The 26,011-nt window shown below is 43.6% G+C and overlaps 1 protein-coding gene across 1 annotated transcript; it reads left to right on the top strand.

The window, feature by feature from the left end:
* The first annotated feature begins 235 nt into the window (after window positions 1-235).
* Window positions 236-25,641, top strand: smox (spermine oxidase). The gene is made up of 7 exons (XM_020497080.2): window positions 236-690; window positions 8,404-8,638; window positions 9,702-9,928; window positions 18,274-18,447; window positions 20,392-21,142; window positions 23,531-23,691; window positions 25,086-25,641. Exons 2-7 carry the CDS (start codon window positions 8,431-8,433, stop codon window positions 25,233-25,235), a joined length of 1,671 nt encoding a protein of 556 aa, XP_020352669.1. The 5' UTR covers window positions 236-690; window positions 8,404-8,430; the 3' UTR covers window positions 25,236-25,641.
* The last annotated feature ends 370 nt before the right edge of the window (window positions 25,642-26,011 follow it).

Genomic DNA, 26,011 nt, shown 5'->3' with positions numbered 1-26,011 from the left:
TAAATAAATGAATTAAACAACAACTAAAAAATACAGTTGCAAATATATTTACATACACAGCCCTGATTGGTGGACAGGATTGTCTAGACTGTCTAGACTAGAGCATACCCTCATACCACTTCAAAGAGGATACATATTATGCAAATAAAAGATGACTGGTGATTGGTCAAAATAATCAGATTGTGATGTCATGGTCTAGGCAAAAAAAACATGATCAGTGCTATCCTGGATACTTGGGACAGCCGTACCCTAACCTTAACCTTAACCCATACCTTAACCATAACCCTTACCCAACCCTAATCTTAACCCTTACAGTAACCATTGTTAATGTCAACTTCAATTGGGGAAGGGAGGTCCCAAGGATACTGATTAGCAAGGACCAAAATTCCATCCCACCTGAACAGACTGAAATTCTAGGCGTTGTTTTCTCTCCAAAAGCTCTTAAACTAAAAGTGCATTTTCACAATTTCCCCAATTTCAGAATTTTATTTCGATCTCATATTGTGGAAATGTTGAGTAAATCACGTTTTTGATTGTACTGCTCCTTTAAGCGGGGAGGCAGCGGCAACGGGGAACTGGCTGCTTCTGGTTTCAAGGCACATATAAATACAAAGCGGAGCCGGGTACGAGGAAAACACAAAGGAGAAGAGGAGAATTCTCACGTTTAAAACTGAAGACTAACGGAGTCAGGTAATGAGCGCCTCCTGAAATCAAGCTTGTTTCCTAGAAGGTAAAACATGTAAAACGCCATTCGTCGCAGTCCAGTCATGGTTATAATATTCATCAACATTGTGGATAGCAAAGAAGTAAACAGCTGAGCTGCAGCTGTCACAGTAGGGTACGGTGTGTACTTGTTGTAGGCAAGTGTATTTATGCCTAGTGTTGAATTATGTAGTCCTAACCAATCAAATATAAAGCAAATGATCCTAATTCGATTGTTTACATCGCTTTGTAAAATGATGCTTTTGGATGTTCAAAACATTATTGCTATAGCCTAAGTTTAATTCTGTGTAAAATGTGTATTCTGGTGTATTTTCTATTCCGTTTTGACTAGATATTTCTCCCCATTGAATCAGGATATCTCACAGAAGACGAACTAGTCGTTCTTCTTTATTTCGAACTGTGGTCTGGTGGTCTGTGTTGCTACTTTGACTATTACGTGGCAGAGGATGAGATACACACAGCCGTGCGTAGCCTGTCTGGAACTCAACGCTACTTTCTCTGTGGTCAGCAAAATAAACTTGAGAACTTCAATTGCATTTTCTCCCCCTTTCCGTCTCTATCTTGCCTGTATTCATTCATCCCTCTCTTTATTTCATATTATATGAATAGAATATGAATGGGATGGAAAATCATTTTATTCAATTAACTTGTTTTACAATGTTATTGTAATTTGATTCAGTCCCTTATCTGTAACCAAATGAATAAGAAAATAGATGGGGAAAAAAATAATTACAGCTGTTCTTGCGAAATTCCACTAGTTTATGCATGAATAATTACCAGCATATGTACATTGCCTGAAGGTGTAATACCCTTGTTCTACAAAATAAGTCAAGGTTTATCGTTATGTAAAGTAAAGAATATGATCTGTCTGGACTCAATGCTGTCAGGTGGTATCCACAAATCTTCACCATTCAGAATCACCGCTCTTTGTTTTCAACGTTTTCAAAAGGCACTACTGTCCATTGTGCACCACCTGACCGCATTCCAACCAGTTCGTTTCCCCTTGCGGGGCGGTACCCTTTGAACTGCGGCTTACCTTTGGCATTACCACTCTAGTCCTAGGGGCACCGCACTCCTGTTTATACGGCTCCAGGATGGATGACACCCAGCCAGAGGCCCTCCCCTAGCCCTAGCATCCCAGCTCTGGAACACCGGAGCTGGGAGAGAGGTGTGGAATTTCTGGGGCCTGTCTGGCACGGGGCCCGGGGCATCCCAAGGCTAGAGCGCTCTTGTCCTTTTTGATGTTTGCGGTCTTGAGGAAGTGAGACGTCGTGTTGCCACACTAGCAAGCACTGCAGTGCGCTCTAGGGGTTTGATCCAGACCAGAGATGTTCCAGGGTTGTCGGATGTGGCATGAAAGCAGCTGTGGAGTGGACTGAAGTGCAGACGGTGAGGAGTTGGATGGAGGAAGGGTGTGTGTCTGTGTTTTAGGAAGGCCGGTATTTGGAAGGAAAAGGGAGGGGGTGGCCTTACAACTCAACAAATGACAGGCAGACTTCTTTTTAACCCTACAGTCCCTTTTTATGCCCTGGTCTGCCCCTGGAAAGAGCAACCTCGAGCAATGTCAGTCAGATGTAGGCTAGGTTACTCGTTTCTAGGTCAAACGCTGTAGAGTTCCCCACCCCGGGTCCAGCCCCCATTATTCTGCATTCTGCGGCATTACTGGGGAGAGAGGAGTGGTGACATGTGGCGAGTCCGTTAACCAGCCAGGGATAACGGAATCACAGTGGCTCTATGTCTTGGTCCGAGGAGGGAGAGAGAGGTGTGTGTGTGTGTGTGTACATGCGCACGTGTGTGTGTGTACATGCGCACGTGTGTGTGTGTGTACATGCGCACGTGTGTGTGTGACAGAGAGTGTATGTGGCCTGGGTAACAGCAGCCCAATTCTGTGATCCTTTCTCTGTAAATCTTATTGCTGTTTTGTAGTAAAACCATTGTATTACTGTAATAGTACTAGGCAGCTTTACTGTATATGCAATACACTAAATACACCACCCTGGGACATTCAATACCTTTTTACTCTCCTGGTGATTCAGAAAGTAAGGCTGAATGTGCGTATTATGTCATTTTACCTGGTGATTTATAGTAGTGCTTGCATACAAGATCCCATATTGCTTCACAAGTAAATGTGGATGCAGGAATAAAGCTTTGGAGAAGCATGTATTATGAGCAGGTTATTCTGTTATTACAGTCAGAAAGGAAGGCCATCTTCCTTCAGAATCCCTGAAGGAATCCAGGGAATCCACTAACAGTTTGTCCCAAATGGCACCCAATTTCCAATACAGTGCACTACTTTTGACCAGGGCCCCTTAGTAGTGCACTATTTGGAACCCTCTGTGTCCCATTTATTACATAGTTACAGGCCCTTCTAGCCTCTGGGAAAGGGGATACCTAGTCAGTTGCACACTGAATGCGTTCAACCGAAATGTGTCTTCCATATTTAACCCAACCCCTCTGACTCAGAGAGGTGCGCGGGGGTGCTGCCTTTAACGTCCACGGCGCTGGCCCAACACTCTTAACCACTAGGCTACATGCCTCCATAGAGTGACTGTGGTCTTACGGATGAGAAGGGGTATTTTTCCCGGTTTAGATGTGTCACCTTGTGTTGTGGGGATGGGGAAGGAACAACAGGGAAACGTGTTTGCTTGATCTTTTTCCCCTGGATTTCCTCTCACTTGATGAGAAGCATCCGTAACACGGATTGAGGACTCTGCCTTGGAACACTAATAACAAAAAAAGATACAAACTCTTCCCGAACTGTTTTGGCTGGGACGCCTTTACTTTATCGGCCTGTAACTGTGGTGCTGCTCTGCTGTGGGCCCCATGGGCTCCTTGAGCGAGCTCCACTGTGGGTCCTTCAACAGGAAATGTCTCGGTGACCTACAAAAAGGATGTGCTGACATCACACCCCGCTGTGTGTCCTCACGGAGGCCCGCGGTGTGCACAGTGTGCTCGTGGCTTATCTTACATGTGTCTGCCTGAACTTAGCAAAAGGTCCAATTCATCCCCCATTACCTCTCAATTCAATTACATTAAAACCACTTTTTTTTATTTTGGTCCATGAAACAAGCTGCACCACAAATAGGAAAAGCATAAGTGTGTGTGTTGGTGTGTGTTAACATTTCACCTCTAAAGCTCTGTACACACCCATAAACTATTATTAATATAACACAGGTTAATATAGGTTAATATGTGACAGAAGGAAGGATTGAAAAATACCAAATCATGAGCAGTAAAAATACATTTGAATTTTTCCTCAGCCCGCAGGCACTTAGTCAGCCGACTCTTAACTCCACCATCGTTTCAGTTGTGAGGTGACCCGGGATGCCTATTAGCCCAAAGAAATGGATGAATGTTGTCATAATTAGGATCGTCATTATCGGGAGTATTATTGCTGTGTGTGTGTGTGAGTGATTGATTGTGTGTATGCACCAGTGGAGGCTCCTCAGAGGAGGAAGGGAGGACCATCCTCCTCAGTGAATTCATAAAATAAAAAATTGTGAAACATTTAAAACGTTATCCTTTTTAGATTAAACTAAACACGTCACCAAGTAATTTATTAAAACACTGTTTTGCAATGAAGGTCTACAGTAGGCTCAACAGCACTCTGTAGGGTAGCACCATGGTGTAGCCGGGGGACAGCTAGCTTCCGTCCTCCTCTGGGTACATTCAATTCAATACAAAACCTAGGAGGCTCATGGTTTTCACCCTCTCCAATAGACTTAAACAGTATTTATGACAACTTCCGGAGGACGTCATCCAACCTATGAGAGCTCTTGCAGCATGAACTGACATGTCCACCCAATCAAAGGATCAAATAATTAATCTACTACTGAAAGCATAACCTACATCTAGCTAGCACTGCAGTGCATACAATGTGGTGAGTAGTTGACTCAAAGAGAGAGAAAGACAATTAATTTATGCCAAAATGGGAAGGGAGGGTAGGGGGGAGGGAGGGAAGGAGAGAGGGGGAGAGAGAGATTCACTTACTTAGCTAGCTAGTTTTGCCTGCTCAAAGAGGGGGATGTTACAGTATGTGTGTGTAGCCACTCTATTCTTGCTGATGAGGGTTTTCTCCCCGTTGCTGTTCAGTTCTATGCCTCAAGGCCACAAGGCTATTCCTCTGTTCCTAGAATCGTATTAATTTGGAGAATGTGTAGTGGCCTTGTTAGTGTACCACTGTGTATGACTAGGTCCCTGGGTATTCAGTCCACAACGCTGGTCCTGTTCGCTGGATAAAATCAGGCAATAAACATGGTCTATATATGTACAAACCACCATTTCTATTTCAAATGGGAATCCATTCTGAAATAATAAGTCATTTCACAGGATTATGTTTTTTAAATATTAGACGTTCGGCATCTGTGACGAATACCACAACTTTTGTTGATAGTTTACTGAGGTATGATTAGCACTTTTCAGGATCGTGTGAATATTCCAGTCAAGGCATCACCGACATAATGGATGTGAAGAAATAGATGCAGACAGAGAATTGTACTGCTTTTGACCATTGAGGGCTATGAAACGGATGCAGAAAGAGGATTACATCCCAAATGGAACCCTATTCAGACTCATTGAACGGTCTAGCCAGCTAGGACTTGTCCAGACACGTTTTGCTTCCTTCTCAGCCCGCCACTATTATAATTTCTCACTATTCAACACTCTTAGTCTTGTGATGAAGACAGCTGTGAGGTCAAAGGTGAACACAGCTGGGAAGAAGGTTCTGAACTTCCAAGTGTTGCAATCACTGCTGTTTGTGCTTGAAATGTATCTAACCTTTCTGCAATATACTGTGAACTATATTAGTTCCCATAGTCTGTACAGCATTTTCAATATGATCCTCACTGCAGTTGGTGCCTGAACTTTCAGTGTCTAACTTTCCTGAGCTATTTAGGCTGCGTTTACACAGACAGCCCAATTCTTATCGTTTTCCCACTAATTGGTCTTTTGACCAATCCCATCAGATCTTTTTACAGCAGATCTTTTTCAGAGCTGATCTGATTAGTCAAAGACCAATTAGTGAAAAAAAGATCAGAACTGGGCTGCCTGTGTAAACACAGCCACTGTGTACTGTATTCAAGCCTATTGAACACAACTAGTTTGAAACCAGTTTCGAGGAGACCTCTTTCCCACGGTACATAGTGTGAAGAGAATTAGTTCCCATAGTCTCTAAACAGCATGTGATATAATTAAGCAATAATGACCGAGGGGGTGTGGTATATGGCCATTATACCATGGCAACGCGGAGTGCCTGGATAAAGCCATTAGCCGTGGTATATTGGCAATATGCCACAAACACCCAACGTGCCTTATTGCTATTATAAACTGGTTACCAACGTTAGAGCAGTTAAAAAATGTTTTTTGTCATACCCGTTGTATACGGTCTGACATACCACGTCTTTCAGCCAATCAGCATTCAGGGATGAAACCACCCAGTTTATAATCCACATTTTGGTCTGGGTGGTAGTAAGTGTACTCAAATTGGTTTGTTTTGGTTCCGTCCTCTTGCACTTTGTGTACCAAAATGGTGCCATCTGAAACAGTAGACAGCAAACCTTTAGGAAGCTCAGATGAGCAGCATACCCCAGACGCAGCTGCAGTTCTAAATAGACGGTAATGGATTCACTGAACCGGTTTGACCGCGTGACCCTGGTTCGCCTTTTTCTTGTGTGTGCGAGACGGTTTCTCAGTATGGTACCGCAGCATTGCCATGTGCAGCAGCGTTGCCGTGGTGACAGAGCGGGGAGGTTTTGTGGGGGAGAGGGGAGTGGAGTGCGTCATATGTAGGAACTGGAGGTAGCATATGGTCTCACCTCTCAGAGGAAGAGGAGGGGTGGGGGGGTGCGCTCAGGGATGATAAAAAAAAAATGAAAAATGAGGATAATGGAACACGTTACTGCTCTGTTTAGTCTGCTTCCTAATGCATTTTCCTCCTTTATCCTTCCATCCCCTCTTCATCTTTCACAAACAGACATACTTTTTATCTTTCGTCTCTCTTGCTTTTCCTATTTATTTTTTTTACCATCTCCCTCTCTTTCTTTCTCTCTCTTCTCCTGTGTCCTTTCTTCCACTGCCTGCTTTCTGTCAAATGTGCCTATTTTCCATTTGGCAAGGCCCCGTGGTACAGCACTTCAGCTCACTTGCGTACACACACGCTATTTCAGTGAGAGCGGTGGAAGGAAGTCTGTGAGAAAATAATTAAATAAAAAACGTATTTCACCTCAACATTTCAACCCTGCAATGCCGTCGCCCCAAACAATCAATCAAGGACCCGCATGAGTCTCATTCATTTGGTGTTGCTTAGTGTTTTGTTTTGAAACTACATTAGATTAGTATAATGGGATCAGGGAGATGCGCTTTAAATATGCTCTCTTTTGCATTAGTTTCCTCAGACACAGTTGTCTATATGTTATTGTAAACTGAGTGGTCGAGCCCTGGATGCTGATTGGCTGACAGCCGTCATTGTAAATAAGAATTTGTTCTTAACTGACTTGCCTAGTTAAATAAAGGTTAAAAAAAAATGGGTATGACAAAACCTTTATTTTTACTGTTATAATTACGTAACCGGTTTATAAAAGCAATAAGGCACCTCGGGGGCTTGTGGTAGGGCCATTATACCACGGCTAAGGGCTCTGTCCAGGCACTCCGCGGTACGTTGTTGTTACGGTTGTCGTAAGAACGGGACCAAGGTGCACGGGACCAAGATGTTGAGTTCCACATATTTATTTCCAAGTGAAACTTCAGCAAAACAAAAATATACCAATAAACGAACAACTAAACGTGACTACGTGGTGCACATGCACAAATACAAAACAATATACCACAAACACCGGTGGGAGAAATAGCTACTTAAATATGATCCCCAATTAGAGACAACGATTACCAGCTGCCTCTAATTGGGAATCATACACAACACCAACATAGAAAATATAAACTAGAACACAACATAGAATTATACACTAGAATACCCCCTAGTGACGCCAGTTGTGCATAAGAACAGCCCGTAGCCGAGGTATATTGGCCATGTACCACACCTCCGCGGGCATTATTGCTTAAATATAATAAGCCCCCACTTACACAGCACAGCTACTTCTTATCCATGCAACGGTAAGGTGTTTTAACAAAGATGGGTATGTTATCCAGAGACAGTGGCTTAGACAGCCAGACCACACTAGGCCACAAAATAGCAAGACCTTTTTGAAATAGCGACTGTTTTAATAACACGAGGAACCCGTTCCCCTTTCACACTCAAAGTACGCATACTCAGGAAAGCGCGATGAAATTCTATTTCCGGAATAGATTTGATGTCATAACGGGTATTTGATCTGAAAGAGGGTTTGTGTACAGTACTGTGTACAATACTGTGTACGGAGGACTTTACTTTGAACTGAGAACACTCAAAATTGAGTACCCACTGATGCTATCTCCCCCTGTGTGTAAAGATACTTTCTGTCCTCATCTTGCCTGAGGGAAATTGACTTGCTTAGTTTTTTTGTGTGTAGTTCCATTCATGTTTATTAGACAGGAGAGTGAGTAAGAATGAGAGAGCAAGGAGTCGGATTTGAACCTGTGCTGGCGGCTGCATGGGTTCTAAAGTCAGCGCTTTATACCGCTGGACCACACAAGGATTGACTTGTTTTTAACTAATGGCTTGTTTCTCTGTTTCTGTTTCCCCCTCAGACCCCCTAGAAGAGGAGCTTGGACGGCATGCAAAGTTGTGAAATATCTTCAGACAGCACTGATGACCCCCTTAGTAGAGACCTACGCACTCGTCGACAGCCTCGAATAGTAGTGATCGGCGCGGGCTTGGCCGGTCTCGCAGCTACCAAGAGCCTCCTGGAAAGCGGCTTCACGGATGTCACAGTCCTAGAGGCGTCAGACCGCGTCGGAGGGAGAGTTCAAAGCATTCAGCACGGTAAGAAATGATGCAATGAACTTTATACACTACAAACACACGAAGAGCGAGTAAGAAACAATACATGGAGGAAACGCCGCTAAACCAGACCCTGGAATGTCATGGGTTATGACTCTATGGGTGTTTGTTTCTTAAATAGTTAACATTTTCTGTATGCTGAAAGCTCCGAACCTCACTCACTGAGACATTCGACATGTCTGTGTGAGTGTGTAATCATCAGGTTGTTTCCCCCGCACTCACATCTAGCTGTCAAAAGGTGCCCCCCTCTATTCTCTATGGGTTTACGCTATCAGTGCTAATGCTAAAAGCCTTCCCAAAATAACACTGGATCAGAATGTGTGCTTTGCAAAGCCCAATTAAGCTTTCTCAATTCAAAATGTGATTGGGGAATTTGTCTCTCGGATGGATGTGTGGTTAGTCCTGCAAAATCCCCTTTGAGCTGAACAAGTTCGATTACTCCCATTGCCACACATGGCTTCAATTCAATATATAAAAAAAAAGATTTATTTATCCCTATTCCTCATTCTCTATGAAGCCCTTTCAATAACAAGTATCTCTCGAGTAGGTGGTTGTAGCATCCTCAAAATGTCCAGTAGGCTGCAGTCACATTCATTGAATTGACACCCTCTAACTGTAGTTCCCTTCATGTCCATTCAATTAAAACAACTTCCTGTTCTCATTTCTCTGCTTATTTCATTGAATTCAAGTTCCATTCCATTCAACTTATTCCCAAATAAACTGACACAAACAATCAAGTGCTTGGGGTGGGTAAACAAAGTTTGTAAGTGTGACCCCAAAGGTGCATCTGATATGACACATTATTCCCTATATATTGCACTACTTTTGAACGGAGCCTAAGCCTGTCCCAATATCCTCACTACTTGCATGGCCAAAACATTACTTCATATTGGGACAGACACTAAGTGTATTACGTATTTATATGCCATTTAGCAGATGCTTTTATCCCAAAAATCGAACCCACTAAACTAGCATTGCAAGCGCCAACTGAGCTACAGTGAGGACTACATTCTTCTTCATCTTCTCCTCCTCCATCCTATTCCAGGACAAACGACTTTGGAGCTCGGAGCCACCTGGATCCATGGCGCTAACGGGAACCCGGTGTACCACCTGGCGGAGGACAACGGGCTGCTGGAGCACACCACGGACGGCGAGCGCAGCGTGGGCCGCATCAGCCTGTACACCAAGAACGGCGTGGCCCACTACCAGACCAACAGCGGTACCAGGATCCCCAAGGACCTGGTCGAGGAGTTCAGTGACCTCTACAATGAGGTGAGGGGAGAGAGGTGTGTGGGAGGTGTGTGTCCAGAGGTGTGTGTGTCCAGATTACCACTGATGTGTGCACAGGGAGCCACCCATGACTGAATTTAGATACTGTACATAGACAGTGGCACGTATGCACAGGTGTGTATAGCACAGGTGTGTATAGTACATTCTCACAACATTGGCTTCCCCCAACTACCCTTCAGTTCAGAGTAAATAGACACTGTGCAGAGGAAAGGGGTACGCTTTCTGCACACTTCCCTTTCTCTATGTCCCTGAGTAATTCTCACAATAGTTATGTTCCATAAGTGTTGCAAGCAGCAAAGTTACCAATAAAGAACACAAATACCAAAGTCAACTTTTAAAGGATTCACATTGAGTGGGCCAGAAAGAGGTGTATCAAGCTTGTGGCGACTTGTTCACAACGCTTACGGAACTGGAACTATTTCAAGGCACTTGAACACAGAAGAACCTTCCCTATTATCCACCTTAATAACACAGCATTCTCCACAGCAGTACCCATTCCTTTAAGAACACACTGTACGAACATGGATAACTACACAGTAATAACATAATTTCTAAACCCAGAGGCGCAACATTGCGAGACGTCCGAGAACGCTTGCGAAGCACTCGGCATACCAGGGTTTGGGGTTTGAGAAGTTAATGAGAGAAGGGAAAGATTATTCCGTGGTGTTCATTTTCTTGTAATCTGAAGGCACCACTTAGAGTCGAGCCAATAAGTAACTGAACATGTTATTACTCCAACATGGTGAAAGTGACAAACTCTCACATTTTTGCCAAAAACAACTTCACGTCTTTATTTTCTTTTATTTACCTTTATTTAACCAGGCAAGTCAGTTAAGAACAAATTCTTATTTTCAATGATGGCCTAGGACCAGTGGGTTAACTGTCTGTTCAGGTTAACTGGGTTAACTGCCTGTTCAGGTGCAGAACGACAGATTTGTACCTTGTCAGCTCGGGGGTTTGAACTTGCAACCTTCCGGTTACTAGTCCAACGCTCTAACCACTAGGCTACCCTGCCGTCTAAGGAGTGCCTTTGATTTGACGGCCTGCACATGCAGAGTTCGGCGTAAGACGACCGTTAGACCCGATAACGTGTTTCTGCGCATGAGCTTAGCTAGCCAAAGTCTCCATAACATCGCCTACAAGCGAGATCGAAGATTTCTATTAGAGAAGCAGTTTCTACATAATCATGTAGTATATTTAAGATTCTTCAAATAGCCACCCTTTGCCTTGATGACTTTGCACACTCTTGGCATTCTCCCAACCAGCTTCATGAGGTAGGCACCTGGAATGCTTTTCAATTAACAGCTGTGCCTTCTTAAAAGTACATTTCTGGAATTTCTTTCCTTAATGCGTTTGAGCCAATCAGTTGTGTTGTGACAGAGTAAGGTGGTAAACAGAAGATAGCCCTATTTGGTAAAAGACCAAGTCCTTATTATGGCAAGAACAGCTCAAATAAGCAAAGAGAAACGACAGTCCATCATTACTTTCAGACATGAAGGTCAGTCAATCCTGAAAACTTCAAGAACTTTGACGGTTTCTTCAAGTGCAGTTGCAAAAACCATCAAGCGCTATGATGAAACTGGCTCTCATGAGGACCACAACAGGAATGGAAGACCCAGAGTAACCTCTGTTGCAGAGGATAAGTTCATTAGAGTTACCAGCCTCAGAAATTGCAGCCCAAATAAATACTTCACAGAGTTCAAGTAACAGGCACATCTCAACATCAACTGTTCAGAGGAGACTGTTGCAAAGAAACCACTACTAAAGGACACCAATTATAAGAAGAGATTTGCTTGGGCCAAGAAACATTAGCAATGGACGTTAAGACCAGTGAAATTGTGTCCTTTGATCTGGAGTCCAAATTTGATATTTTTGGTGCCTTTGTGAGATGCTGTGTGGGTAAACGGATAATCTCCGCATGTGTATTTCCCACCATAAAGAATGGAGGAGGAGGTGTTATTGTGTGGGGGTGCTTTGCTGGTGACACTGTCTGTGATTAATTTAGGATTCAAGGCACACTTAACCAGCATGGCTACCACAGCATTCTGCGGTGATGCGCCATCCCATCTGGTCTGGGCTTAGTGGGACTCATTTGTTTTTCAACAGGACAATGACCCAACACACCTCCAGGCTCTTTAAGGGCTATTTTACCAAGAAGGTGAGTGACGGAGTGCTGCATCAGATGACCTGGCCTCCACAATCCCCCAACCTGAACCAAATTGAGATAGTTTTGGATGAGTCGGACCGCGGAATGAAGGAAAAGGAGCCAACAACTGCTTCAAGACTTCAACTCCTTCAAGACTGTGGGAAAAGCATTCCAAGTGAAGCTGGTTGAGAGAATGCCAAGAGTGTGCAAAGCTGTCATCAAGGCAAAGGGTGGCTATTTGAAGAATTATATATATATGTATATATAAAATATAATTTGATTGGTTTAACACTTTCTTGGTTACTACATTATTCCATATGTGTTATTTAGTAGTTTTGATGTCTTCATTATTATTCTACAATGTAGAAAATAGTAAAAATAAAGAAAAACTCTTGAATGAGTAGGTTTTCTAAAACTTTTGACCGGTAGTGTATCTTCATACTAAACCATCTTTGGTAATAATTAGGGAGCTGCAACATACAGTGTGAACAATGCTTTTATCCTGATTTCATGTGTGTCAGTCTGCATACCTCTATGCTGTAATCCCTTGTATAATCCATTTCCAAGATGCCAATCACTTTGCAGTGTAGCAGCAGCATCAACACAGCAGAGCTACGGTATGCATTAGGCTAACCCCCACCGTGCATCATTACAGCAGCACTAAACACTTATCCCTTCCCATGTATCATTACAACTGCGCTAAGCGCTAATCGCCACCGTGCCTCTGTCTGGAAAGCAGCATAATTAACTAAGCAGTAGGATTAGCATTCCGAAGCTGACTTGGTTGTTTTGTTTCACATCAGGATTGGAGGTACATAGAAATCCTGTCTAATGTTTCATGAGTGTGAGGCAATGGACAAGAAATAGCTTAACAATTATTTGTCTTTGAAAATGTGTTTCTTGAGGATCCCATTTCAACCGGAGGCTATTTTATATTGTCAACAAAGGTGTGGTGCATCCTGGGTCGAGTTCATTAGGGCACGCAACGGAAATGTTTTGAAAGTTTTGCTAGGGAATTTTAAAATGTAGTTTTCAGGTTGACCCACCCTGTTTCAGTGTTTTCTTCTGTTTGGTGCCTAATGAACACACACCTGGTCTTTGTATGCAAAACGTTCCACCAGGGAGGTAAGACAAGATGATAAGGTTATGCAATCGAATACCATGTCATTATCATATGACCTTTGTGGTTACAATGTAACTTAGTGCAGCAATGGTAAACATAAACATTCTGATTCCATGGGAAAAGAATGTGAACTTCAATCTGGGACAGCTAAAGCAGTCATTTGAACTGCTCATGAATTTTTTTTAAATCTGCTACTCTGACATTTTTTAAGTCATGCCCCCCTCCTTCCTTGACTTTTCCTAAATAAGTCTATATAACACACTGTCGTTGTTAGAATCTTAATACCACTAACATAGTGGTTTGCGAAAGTATTCACCCCCATGACATTTTTCCTATTTTGTTGCCTTACAACCTGGAATTAAAATAGATTTTTGGGGGGTTTGTATCATTTGATTTACACAACACGCCTACCACTTTGAAGATGCAAAATATTTTTGTGTGTGTAACAAACAAGAAATAATAATAAGAAATACTAAACTACAAAAAATTCTAAAATATTTAGCGCCATCCATCGTTCCTTCAATTCTGACCAGATTCCCAGTCCCTGCCAATGAAAAACATCCCCACAGCATGATGCTGCTACAACTATGCTTCACTGTGGGATGGTGTTCTCGGGGTGATGAGACGTGTTGGGTTTGCGCCAGACATAGCATTTTCCTTGATGGCCAAAAAGCTCAATTTTAGTCTCATCTGACCAGAGTATCTTCTTCCATATGTTTGGGGAGTCTCCCACATGCCTTTTGGCGAACTCCAAACGTGTTTGTTTATTTTGTTCTATAAGCAATGGCTTTTTTCTTGCCACTCTTCCGTAAACCATGCTCTGTGGAGTGTATGGCTTAAAGTGGTCCTATGGACAGATACTCCAATCTCCGCTGTGGAGCTTTGCAGCTCCTTCAGGGTTATCATTGCCTCTCTGATTAATGCCCTCCTTGCCTGACCGTGAGTTTTGGTGGGTGGCCCTCACTTGGCAGGTTTGTTGTGGTGCCATATTCTTTCAATTTTTTTATAATGGATTTAATGGTGCTCCTTGATGTTCAAAGTTTCTGATAGTTTTTATAACCCAACCCTGATCTGTACTTTTCCACAACTTTGTCCCTGCCCTGTTTGGAGAGCTCCTGGGTCTTCATGGTGCCACTTGCTTGGTGGTGCCCATTGCTTAATTGTGTTGCAGACTCTGGGGCCTTTCAGAACAGGTGTGTACAGTCATGGCCAAAAGTTTTGAGAATGACACAAATATATATTTTCACAAAGTCTGCTGCCTCAGTTTGTATGGTGGCAATTTGCATATACTCTATATTGTTGTGAAGAGTTATGAGCAATTAATTGCAAAGTCCCTCTTTGCCATGCAAATGAACTGAATCCCCCCAAAATAATTACACTACATTTCAGCCCTGCCACAAAAGGACCAGCTGACATCATCTCAGTGATTCTCTCGTTAACACAGGTGTGAGTGTTGACGAGGACAAGGCAGGAGATCACTCTATCATGCTGATTGAGTTCGAATAACAGACTGGAAGCTTCAAAATGAGGGTGGTGCTTGGAATCATTGTTCTTCCTTAGTTACCTGCAAGGAAACACGTGCCATCATCATTGCTTTGCACAAAAAGGGCTTCACAGGCAAGGATATTGCTGCCAGTAAGATCAATCAACCATTTATCGGATCATCAAGAACTTCAAGGAGAGTGGTTCAATTGTTGTGAAGTAGGCTTCAGGGCGCCCAAGAAAGTCCAGCAAGCGCCAGGACCGTCTCCTAAAGTTGATTCAGCTGTGGGATCGGGGCACCACCAGTACAGAACTTGCTCAGGAATGGCAGCAGTTAGGTGTGAGTGCATCTGCACGCACAGTGAGGCAAAAACTTTTGGAGGATGGCCTGGTGTCAAGTAGGGCCGCAAAGAAGCCACTTCTCTCCAGGAAAAACATCAGGGACAGACTGATATTCTGCGAAAGGTATAGGGATTGGACTGCTGAGGACTGAGGAATGGGCCAAAATACCAGCAACAGTGTGTGAAAACCTTGTGAAGACTTACAGAAAACGTTTGACCTCTGTCATTGCCAACAAAGGGTATATAACAAGTATTGAGATAAACTTTTGTTATTGACCAAATACTTATTTTCCACCATAATTTGCAAATAAATAAATACAAAATCCTACAATGTGATTTTCTGGATTTTCTTTTCTCATTTTGTCTGTCATAGTTGAAGTGTACCTATGATGAAAATTACAGGCCTCCCTCATCTTTTTAATTGGAAGAACTTGCACAATTGGTGGCTGACTAAATACTTTTTTGCCCCACTGTATACTGAGATCATGTGAAACTTAGATTGCACACAGGTGGACTTTATTTAACTAATTATGTGATGAAGGTAATTGGTTGCACCTGTTACGCTTGTTGACGGAAGGATCGGACAAAGATGCAGCGTGGTAGGTGTACATCTTACTTTAGTCATTGAACGCTGAAAAAAAACAATAAATACAAACGAAACGTAAAGTTTAGTAGGGCTAAACAGCACAGTACCAAAACAAGATCCCATAAACTACAGGTGGGTAAAAGCTGCCTAAGTATGATCCCCAATCAGAGACAACGATAGACAGCTGCCTCTGATTGAGAACCATACCCGGCCAACAAAGAAATAGAATAAAAAGTTTGCCCACCCTAGTCACACCCTGACCTAACCAAAATAGAGAACAAAAGGGCTCTCTAAGGTCTGGGCGTGACAGCACCAGATCTTATTTAGGAGCTTCATAGCAAAGGGGGTGAATACATATGCACGCACCCTTTTTCCGTTTATAATTTTTGTATACTTTTGTGAAACAAGTAATTACATGAAATCAAAATCCATTTTAAATGGCAGGTAGTAATGCAACAAAATAGGAAAAACACCAAGGGGGATGAGTACTTTTGCAAGGCACTGTAACTGGATTTATAACCAGTTTTAGGAGGGCATTTAAAAAATGTTTATGTTCTTCCCCGTTGCCCCGCCTTCTCCCGACAGTAGGGCCTGGGCCACTCCTCCCAACAGTTGAAGGTGCGGTGCCCAGTTGATAATTACCCCGTTAATTGCCTCAACTAAAGTATACCAAAACGAATTTCCATATAACATATATACATATAACAACAAATTAAATAAATTATGGAAATATGATGCGGGAGAATGGGTGAGTTGATGAGCGAGGGGAAACAAACGAATCCAAGCAGCCTTATCGGTCTACTTTGAGTACATGGTGAGAGCATGCGTAATTTACAATGCCAAGAAGATCAAGACGAGCGGATGCACATGTTGCATTAGCGTTGCTATAAACTCAGAATGAAAACGACTCAGATGGTGGGGGAGAAATGAATCATGACATCTCTCATGATTCGTCTTCTGATGCCGAGCCTCAGCCTGAACGTACTGTACACCTCCGAAGCCGAAAGCACAAAAAGCTAGAACTATGTGCACCCAGCAGGTGCCCGAGCCACCACCGAATGAAACGTCGAGACAGGAGAGAGGAAGGGACGGCACCGTTCGGATGAAACAAGCCGGTGACAATGGACGATTATCGTCACAAAATGTCATCACTGAGAGAGCACACCCTCGAGCATTAAAACAACATCAGTAATGCACTCACCAGCTTTCCTTGTTTATGTGACATGCACATGCTCCAACTGATGCCATTGCGTTAAGACGCACACCATGTAAGCAAGACCTGACAATAATAGCATTTTATTACTACTGTCATATCGACACTTATATTCATTATAATGCCATTATTGCTTTTGTGCTGGTGTAGCCTACCCCCATCACCCTCATACATGGGCAGAAAACCCCCAGGCTACTGAATAGGCTCCTTTCGGCTACTTTACGGTAGCCTACCATAGCTCCTATTTCCCAGTGCCAGTGGTGTTTACCTGTTGTAACCCGGTACTCCCTTGGAATGGCACCCCGGGCGATCACCAGTCTCGTGACTGACGGCTCAGCTCCAGTTCCCTCCACCCTCTTTGTTCAGCTCACCGTTTCACTTCATTAGATAAGACACCTTCACGGTTGCACCGTTTTTGACGGCACAGGAATGGCTGTGTCCCAAATGGAACCGTATTGTAGTGCTTTTGACCAGAGCCCTATGGGTCAAACGTAGTGCACTAAATATGGAATAGGGTGCCATTTGGCGTCATCCCAGGTATTTCCTGAGAAATGGCATGTAAAATGGTGCGCAGTAATAATCTATGAATTACTTGTTTGTTTTTAAAACAGGCACCATTTGGTACCAGGTCATTACCAGTTGTGTTAAATTGTTGTAACTAAGTACCAGAAAGTATGAATTAAAATAACATAGTTTCCTAGTAAATTCCATGTAAATACCAATGGAAATAATACTGTGTGACCTCCTACACAATGATGCTCCCCATTTTGTCCAATGAGTGGGCAGTTCCTTCTAAAAGAGGTGTGTGCTTTGGATAGAAGAAGTTCTGTCATACATGTTTGCTATATATCCTGTATTGTAGAAGTCACAGGCCTCGGAAGAAAGTGTGGAAAAATGTAAAACAATCCGTTGTTGAATAATGTACTAAGTTCCACCCTCCCGTGCAGCCAAGCCACGGTGTTAAAGGATGTCATACATTCTCACCTGGCTGCACCCTTTAAAGGGCACATTTGGCATTCAAACAACAACAAAGTGATCACCTTACAGATGGCCCCTTTAAAGTTTTAGAAGCACCCCAGTAGATTATGAATGTTCAGACTCTGTTATAGCCACAGTAGCAGGAACACTCTATTTTGGATGCTTGGCTGTTGGATAAGGTAGTAGCAAAATACTGCAAAATAGAACCACAATGAAAACAGACTGGTACCCAGACAAACCCTGTTTACGTCCCAAATGGCACCCTATTCCCTTATATAGTGCACTACTTTTGACCAGTGCCCTAATTGCCATGGTCAAAAGTAGTGCACTATAAAGGGAAAATGGTGCCATTTGGGATGCAGACCCTCTACACATCATTACAGCTTATACCATGGCCGTCAAACTCACATTTCTCTCCCCTCTTGCCATCCGCTCTACCCCTCTTCTCTCCTCCCCAGGTATACGAGTTGACTCAGGAGTTTTTCCAGAATGGGAAGCCTGTGTGTGCTGAAAGCCAGAACAGCGTTGGGGTGTTCACGAGGGACGTGGTGCGCAAGAAGATCACGCTGGACCCCGACGACTCGGAGAGCACCAAGAGACTCAAGCTGTCCATGCTCCAGCAGTACCTCAAGGTGTGTGTGTGTGTGTGTGTGTGTGTGTGTGTGTGTGGAGGGTGGGTAGGGATAGGGGTGTGAATGTGTAAGGGGGAGTGGGTCCTCCTGAGAGACTATAAAAGATGCTAGAGCTCTAGTTAACTACGCAAACATTAACTACGCAAACATTATGCAAATCCAATAACGTTCCCTTCTAGGTATGTAAGATTGCTCTATGTGTTCCAAGAAAACCCGTTTTAAAAGTCGTTACGGAGGGCATTTCTTTCTATTTTTCCATATTAAATCAACAGTGCTGTATTCTGAATCACTCATCTCTGGAGAGAATTGGTGCACCTCTATGGCCTCTCGCACAGTTCTGGTTCAAGCCAGTTCTTTATACGCAGCATGTGATGCTCCTGCTAGGTTTAGACTTGCACTCTCACGCAAGTCTCACACAATACAAGAGTTTATGGCATGCTTTATGACTCAACTGAACAAGCAGGTCAGGAAATCAAGCGTAAATAGGTGCGGCAGGTAGCCTAGTGGTTACAGCTTTGGGCCAGTAACCGAAAGGTTGCTGGATCGAATCCCCGAGCTGACAAGGTACAAATCTGTCGTTCTGCCTCTGAACAAGGCAGTTTTTTAAAATATATATTTTTATTTCACATTTATTTAACCAGGTAAGCTCATTTACAACTGTGACCTGGCCAAGATAAAGCAAAGCAGTGTGACACAACAACAACACAGAGTTACACATAGAGTAAACAAGCGTACAGTCAATAACACAATGGAGAAAAAAAAGGAAGTCTATATACAGTGTGTGCAAATGGCGTGAGTTAACCCCCGGGCGCTGAAGACGTGGATGTCGATTATGGCAGCCCCCCCGCACCTTAAATGCGGAAGACACATTTCAGTTGAATGCATTCAGTTGTACAACTGTAGGTATCCCCCTTTCCCAGAAACTCTGGCTAATGTTAGCTTTAGCTACATTATCTTGTTTATGTTAGCAATAGCTTCATTTAGCTTGGCAATGTTATTGCTCCATCCTTGCTCCTTGTAATTATACCCAATAACTCATTGGATTCAAATTAGTGTTGATCACTTAAAGGTCAGTTTGCTAATAGAAACACAGCGGACAACAAAATGGAAGCCCTTTATTACGCGTAGAGCCAACTCTACAGGGCATCCAGGAAAGAGAAAGATGAGGACGACAACAACAATTTACCTCAGGAAATATAGCTATTGCAAGCCTTATTGTGTTTGTGTATTTATTCAGTTCGTTTCCTGGTCCACCGGCACTCAATTATTAGGGCTACATTCCAAATGGCACCTTATCACCAATGTAGTGCACTATCATTGCCTAAAACCCTATGCACTATGTAGGGGATAATGTGCCACTTATGTCCAAAGTTTTCATTAGTGGCAGCCAAGGCCATGATTTAAGAGTTTTCCTCAGGGGAAACGTTAGGCTCTGTTGTTGAGGCTCTAGTTAGGTAAACAAACTATTGGGTTCGTAGACTTGAGCTAAAAAATGATAACCCAAAGAAAGTTTGATAAGATGTCATGGCCAATAAATAGGCAATTCAACTAGGATTAAGTAGCGCTTTGGTAGAGGAGGTTAATTTGGCCTCAATTCAATAAGGAGTTTTAGCCAATCAAAGAGTAACAGAAAAAAAATCTGCTTGAAACAAAATAGATACATTTGACCAGAATTGAACAGACTTGTTTGTCTGTGTTTCTATCCGATGCAGCCATCGTCTGGTTCCTCTTTAGGTTTCTTCCAACCACTGTTCTGCTACTTGCTCTCTGGGCTTCTAGGCTGGGTTATTAAAAAGAGCTTCAATACATTTGACTGATTGATTGATTTATTGATGAGTTGATTGATTGGAAAGAGGTGGAGAGTTGTGAGAGCAGCTAATAAAGGAGCTCAATTTGATCTGAGTCAAACTAACTTTGTTTGTTTGTATGTGTGTTGTCCTTCAGGTGGAGAGTTGTGAGAGCTCGTCCCCCAGCATGGACGAGGTCTCGCTGAGTGAGTTCGGCGAGTGGACGGAGATCCCAGGGGCCCACCACGTCATCCCGGGAGGCTTCATGAAGGTCGTGGACCTCTTGGCGCAGGACATTCCGTCCCGCGTGATGCACCTGGGGAAACCCGTCCGCCGCGTCCACTGGAACTACTCCGCCCAGCAACAGGAGGAGATCGCTCACGGCGACAACAACAATCGGCACGAAGACGGCGACCATAACGACGACCAACGTTGCCATGGTGAGCCCAACCCCAATCCGGGTCACGCGTACCCCATCAGCGTAGAGTGCGAGGACCTCGAGTCGCTCCCCGCCGACCACGTGATCGTAACCGCCTCGCTCGGCGTCCTCAAGAACCGCCATGAGGCGCTCTTCTCACCCTCGTTGCCCGAGGACAAAGTCCTCGCCATCGAGAAGCTCGGCATCAGCACCACTGACAAGATTTTCCTGGAGTTCGCCGATCCCTTCTGGAGCCCCGAGTGCAACAGCATCCAGTTTGTGTGGGAGGACGAGGCGCAGCTGGAGCAGCCGGTCTACCCCGAGGAGCTGTGGTACCGTAAGATCTGCTCATTTGACGTGCTGTACCCGCCCGAGCGCTACGGCCACATGCTGAGCGGCTGGATCTGTGGCCAGGAGGCACTGCTCATGGAGCGCTGCGACGACGAGACGGTGGCCGAGACCTGCACCAAGCTGCTGCGACGCTTCACAGGTCAGTGTGCATGTCTGTGTGTTTGTCAGTGTGCATGTCTGTGTGTTTGTGTCATTGTGACATCGACATGCGTCCATTGACTCTGTGTGTCTGTGTGTGAGTGAGTGATATACAGTAACAATGGGAGTTTTCTGAATCGAGCCAAAGCTTTTATACAAGTCTAGCACTAACTAGATTTCAGCTACTCAAGGTCTCCCCGAGCTGACAAGGTACCAATCTGTCATTCTGCCCCTGAACAAGGCAGTTAACCCACAGTTACTAGGCCGTCATTGAAAAAATGAATTTGTTCTTAATTAAACTGACTTGCCTAGTTAAATAAAGGTAACATATTATTAGTATTTTTATTAATCAAATCATGTGTTCTTGATGGAGTGAGGACCACTGACCTAAATAACTCACTGAGATAGGCCATCATCAGCATTCCCTCACTGAGTATGAATCATGCTCTGTGCTTCAACTCATCAGTATTGGGAAGGAATACTTTTACACACACACACACACACACACACACACTGTTACGAGCACACTGTAACCTTGAGGGCTGAATGAGTGCAACAATACTGTGCTCCCAGTGAGTCACGGTGACCCATTGAAGAGTCATTCCACTTATTCAGCCCTAGTGCGCCTCTAGGTATACATTAAATACAGGAAATGAGATCATCATGTGACGTCATCATTCCGAGCCTTGAGGTATATGGCTTTTCCCAGGGGGGGGTTTGGGGGGCTGATGCTGAATGAGACACATAGACGTCCGGCAGAGTGATGGTGTTGAATACATGTGCATCCCATAACAACTGGCCCAGGGTCAGTTTTAGTCACTGTGATCTTAATAGGTGGAGTAAGGATTGGATGAAGAAATGTTGATCCCACAAAGTTGTTAAAGGAGTTGCCTGTGGTTCTGCATCCCAGACATACATGCAATATTCTCACAGAAGAGATGAGTAAGTCTCTGCCATAGCTGCTCGACTGTATCAAGTTGTCTTTCACCCATGAACAGGCCCCTATTAAGAGTAATGGTGACGAAAAGAAACACAGCAAATTGAAAATGGCGGCAACTGTGGTTGAGACTCATGGGTCTTTTTTAAGAGAGAACCTGACAGAAAATCAATTGTTCGATTCGACATGAGACGGGAAAAATTGCTCTCTTACGTTAAGGCCATATTAAGGTTCCCGCTCCCTGGAAAACACTGTAAATGATAGTGTAGACAGGACACACACAGTTGTCTTTGGGCTGCCGAGATTAGCCTTGTGGCTCTGTACAGCTTCAGTCTTTTTCATATTGACAGAGAAAATAGGTTAAGGGATATAAGAACACTGTCCTGGTTTAAATAGTTTAGATAAAGGTGTGTGTGGAATGAACATTAAAGACTTTTGACAGGGTCACTATTATGCTATAGATGGGGTTGGTTGTTTAGCAGCAAAACCGACGCGTGCCCCACTATGAAGCAAAACAGACGGGGTTGGCTTTGATTGTTGACAACATGTAATCTATATTTTGTCTCCAATGTTTATTGAAAACATAAATGCGTTTTCACAATGAGCACTTGTTGTCTCTTAAATACATTGTTACAGTTGTCGGTTAGCTAGCTAGCGAAGTTGATAGGTTGCCATTTGGGATGCATCCCATCTCACGGGTGGACAAAGCTCAGTGTTGTGGCTGACAGTAAGTGACTGTTGTCCTCCTTCGAGGACTAAGTTATCCTCTGGTCAAGCCAGTTAGCTGACAAACAGATCATTGGAGAGTCCAGTCTAGGCTTAGCATATGTCACTGACCCGGTTACCATCACTTAATGATGACGTCAGAGGCTTTCCTGGACACACGCACGCGTCACTAGGGCTTCACAGTTACGCCTCCCTATACAGCCAAGCCAACGGACACAATAAACCATAAACCCTGTCTTCTGCTCTGAGCGATACTCGCTGCCTGCCCTCACGTTGTTTACTTCCATAGGGAGAACCCCCCTCACAGAGACCCATTAACCCACACACTGACACACTCCCCTGATGTAGGTCACTTCGGTTTACTCCCCTACGAAGCAGATTCATTGCAGATGGACTAGAGTTTGTATGGCCTCTAAGAGGGACCGTAGCTGATTAGTACCGATACAGGAGATTGGATTGGATGTGTTGGAGGATCACCTATGTTAGATGGGTAGAGGATCACTCACCATGCATCGCCATTACCTTAGGAAACTTTCAATGGCTTATTTCCACCTGCGGAAGAGTTGTGTGTGTGTGTGCACCCGTGCCTGTGTGTGAGAGAGAGAGTGTGTTGGTGTGTGTGGATGTTGATGTTTCAGTGTCCACCCAAATGGTTTATATTGGACCGACCATCCTCTCCATTCACCTCACTGTTCCTCCCTCTTCCTCCTTCTCTCCCTCGTTCAGGGAACCCCAACATTCCTAAGCCGAGGCGGATCCTGCGCTCATCGTGGGGCAGTAACCCATACATCCGTGGCTCCTACTCCTTCACCCGGGTGGGCTCCAGTGGGGGTGACGTGGAGAAGCTAGCCATGCCCCTGCCTTACACCAAGAGCACCAAGGCTCCGGTAAGAACTGCTTCTGGATCTGGATGCAGACTTGTGTTCAAATACTATTTAGGGTATTTCAATAACTTTTAAAGAAATTTCAAAGTAAGTATTTAGACTTTTTATTTTTTATTTCGAAATGGAAGTAGTTGAATATTGGAATGCATTTGAAAATACACTTGGGAAGTATTGGCTTGTATTTGAAAATGCGTATACACCTTTTAAATATTCCATGCATTTTAACCCAGGTCTGTTTGGTCCTAGGGCTATTTGAAATATAGTTGTGTATATTTATAGGAAGTTATTTGCAAATACTTAAAAATGTGGCCACATTATTTGAAAACAGTCCAACAGAAAAGAAGTATTTAAATAACACGTACTTAAATATGCATGTATTTGAACTGGATGTAGTGTATCAGCTGTTAATTAGGACACACCGTAGCGAGACGTTTCAAAACATTGTACTGTACAATGAAATGGAAAAACAAGTGTTTTTATTGAACAAGTTCAGTTAGTACCTCCCTGTTTCACTCAGTTTCAAAACGTTTTCCACTGAAACATGACTCTGATTAGCTAAGGTGCTGTGAAAAGTAAGGAGCAATGTGTCAACCACGGTGGGTTATAGGGTGAAAGGCCTTCCCCAATGACTAAGTGGTGTGAAGCGTAATGAGAATGTATTTACTTTCATTGGTCTCTGGAGGCGTGATGCTTCTTTTCAGCCACGCAAGGAACTCGTAGCATGTTGTCAGTGTGCCTGTGTTATCACTATGCCACCTAGTAAGGCAGTAAGGGATGTGACAGTCACAGTGTTGGATCAATTATGAATCATGGGTCTTGGCCAGCACATTAGCCCCTGAAACCTGACGACTGTGTCCTTATCTTAGTGTGTGTGTGTGTGTGTGTGTGGTTCTGTCTTACTGTGTGTGTGTGTGGCTACTGTGTGTGTGTGTGGCCACTTAAAGACTGTTAAAGGAGCAGCGTGACCTTCGAGAAATCCCCCTCCCGTCAAAAGAGTGACAGATTGTCACAAGCAGCCTTCTTACATATAGACAGAGCCTAAAAGAGCTCCCCATGGCTGCATCTAAATGGCTCACTATTCCCTATATAGTGCACTACTTTTGCCCTACCTTTGACTAGAGCCCTATGTAGAGTATAGGGGGGGGGCATTTGGAATGTAGCCCCATGGCTCGGAGGCAGTAATAGGGTATGCATAACATATGTTGGGTCATGACGACTTTCACTGGTTTGTTAAAGGTCTTGTCTTGTTTTTTTTCTCGCCCCTCCTCTCTTCTCCATCTCTGCCCTCTCCTCTATCCACCTATCTCCTTCTCTATTGTATTCTTCTGTATGCCTCTTTATCCTCTCATTTTTTTCAACCTCTCTCCTCGCCCTTCCTCTCCTCTTTACCCTCTCAGCCTCTACAGGTGTTATTCGCCGGGGAAGCCACCCACCGGAAATACTATTCCACGACTCATGGTGCATTGCTGTCGGGACAGAGAGAGGCCACTCGTCTTACAGAGCTGTACCAGGACTTGCACAAAGAAACCACAAAGCCTAACATGTAAAAACGACTAATGAACCACTGACTAGTGATAAAAAATTAAATAAACAACTTGTGTTTTATGATTTCTATATTTTAATATTTTTTAGATTAAGTTATGCATGTAAAAGCATAGTAGGGGCATTAACAATTATAATGATGATAATGATGAATACAGTTTTTACTGTATTGTAGATATATAGAGAGGGAGAGCGTGGTAGATTTGACCACTTATATGAGATGTACTGTAAAAAGGCTGCAAAGGGTGCTGTCATCTCTTGTCCATCAATCTGTTGTTTAAAAATATATATATAATAACACGTCTATAATTTAACTGTTTTTTTGTAAGTGCCTTCTTTATTTAATGTCATGTTATTGAAAAACAAACAAAAAATGATGGCAAGAATGAATAAACTTGTATATCAATGTGAGAAACGGCCGTGTTTAATCGTAATACCATTTGAATGTGTCCCAGACGGTTCCTGTCGAGGACAGACATTGGCAGACGCTGACACTGTGTTCCTTAACTCGACCAATCATAGGCGAAGACACTGAAGCACACTGTGTAACTGTGCCAAGGTAGCAGATGGCAGTGGAGCCTCAGTCAAGTCTTCACGCCTCTCAGATGTGTTATTATGTGTGTTTGGTTCTTTTCTTGTGTGTGAAATGAAACGACGTGTTGTTGTGCGTGCTACATCAAGGTGTTTACCGTTGCAAAGCAATATTGGCTCAGTTAGCAGAACTAGATCTGAGGGATGCAATGCAACAAAACTGCTTCAGTTCCAATAGCAGATTTACATG

The sequence above is a fragment of the Oncorhynchus kisutch genome, linkage group LG12 (genome assembly GCF_002021735.2).
Source record: "Oncorhynchus kisutch isolate 150728-3 linkage group LG12, Okis_V2, whole genome shotgun sequence".
Taxonomy (NCBI): domain Eukaryota; kingdom Metazoa; phylum Chordata; class Actinopteri; order Salmoniformes; family Salmonidae; genus Oncorhynchus; species Oncorhynchus kisutch.
Note: the sequence above shows the minus strand (reverse complement) of the source record. Positions and strands in the feature narration are given on the sequence as shown.

Coding starts and splice junctions, on each gene's coding strand:
- smox (XM_020497080.2), top strand. CDS start 8,431: ATGCAAAGTTGTGAAATATCTTCAGACAGCACTGATGACCCCCTTAGT. Junction 8,639..9,701: donor AGTTCAAAGCATTCAGCACG/GTAAGAAATGAT, acceptor ATCCTATTCCAG/GACAAACGACTTTGGAGCTC. Junction 21,143..23,530: donor GCTGCTGCGACGCTTCACAG/GTCAGTGTGCAT, acceptor TCCCTCGTTCAG/GGAACCCCAACATTCCTAAG.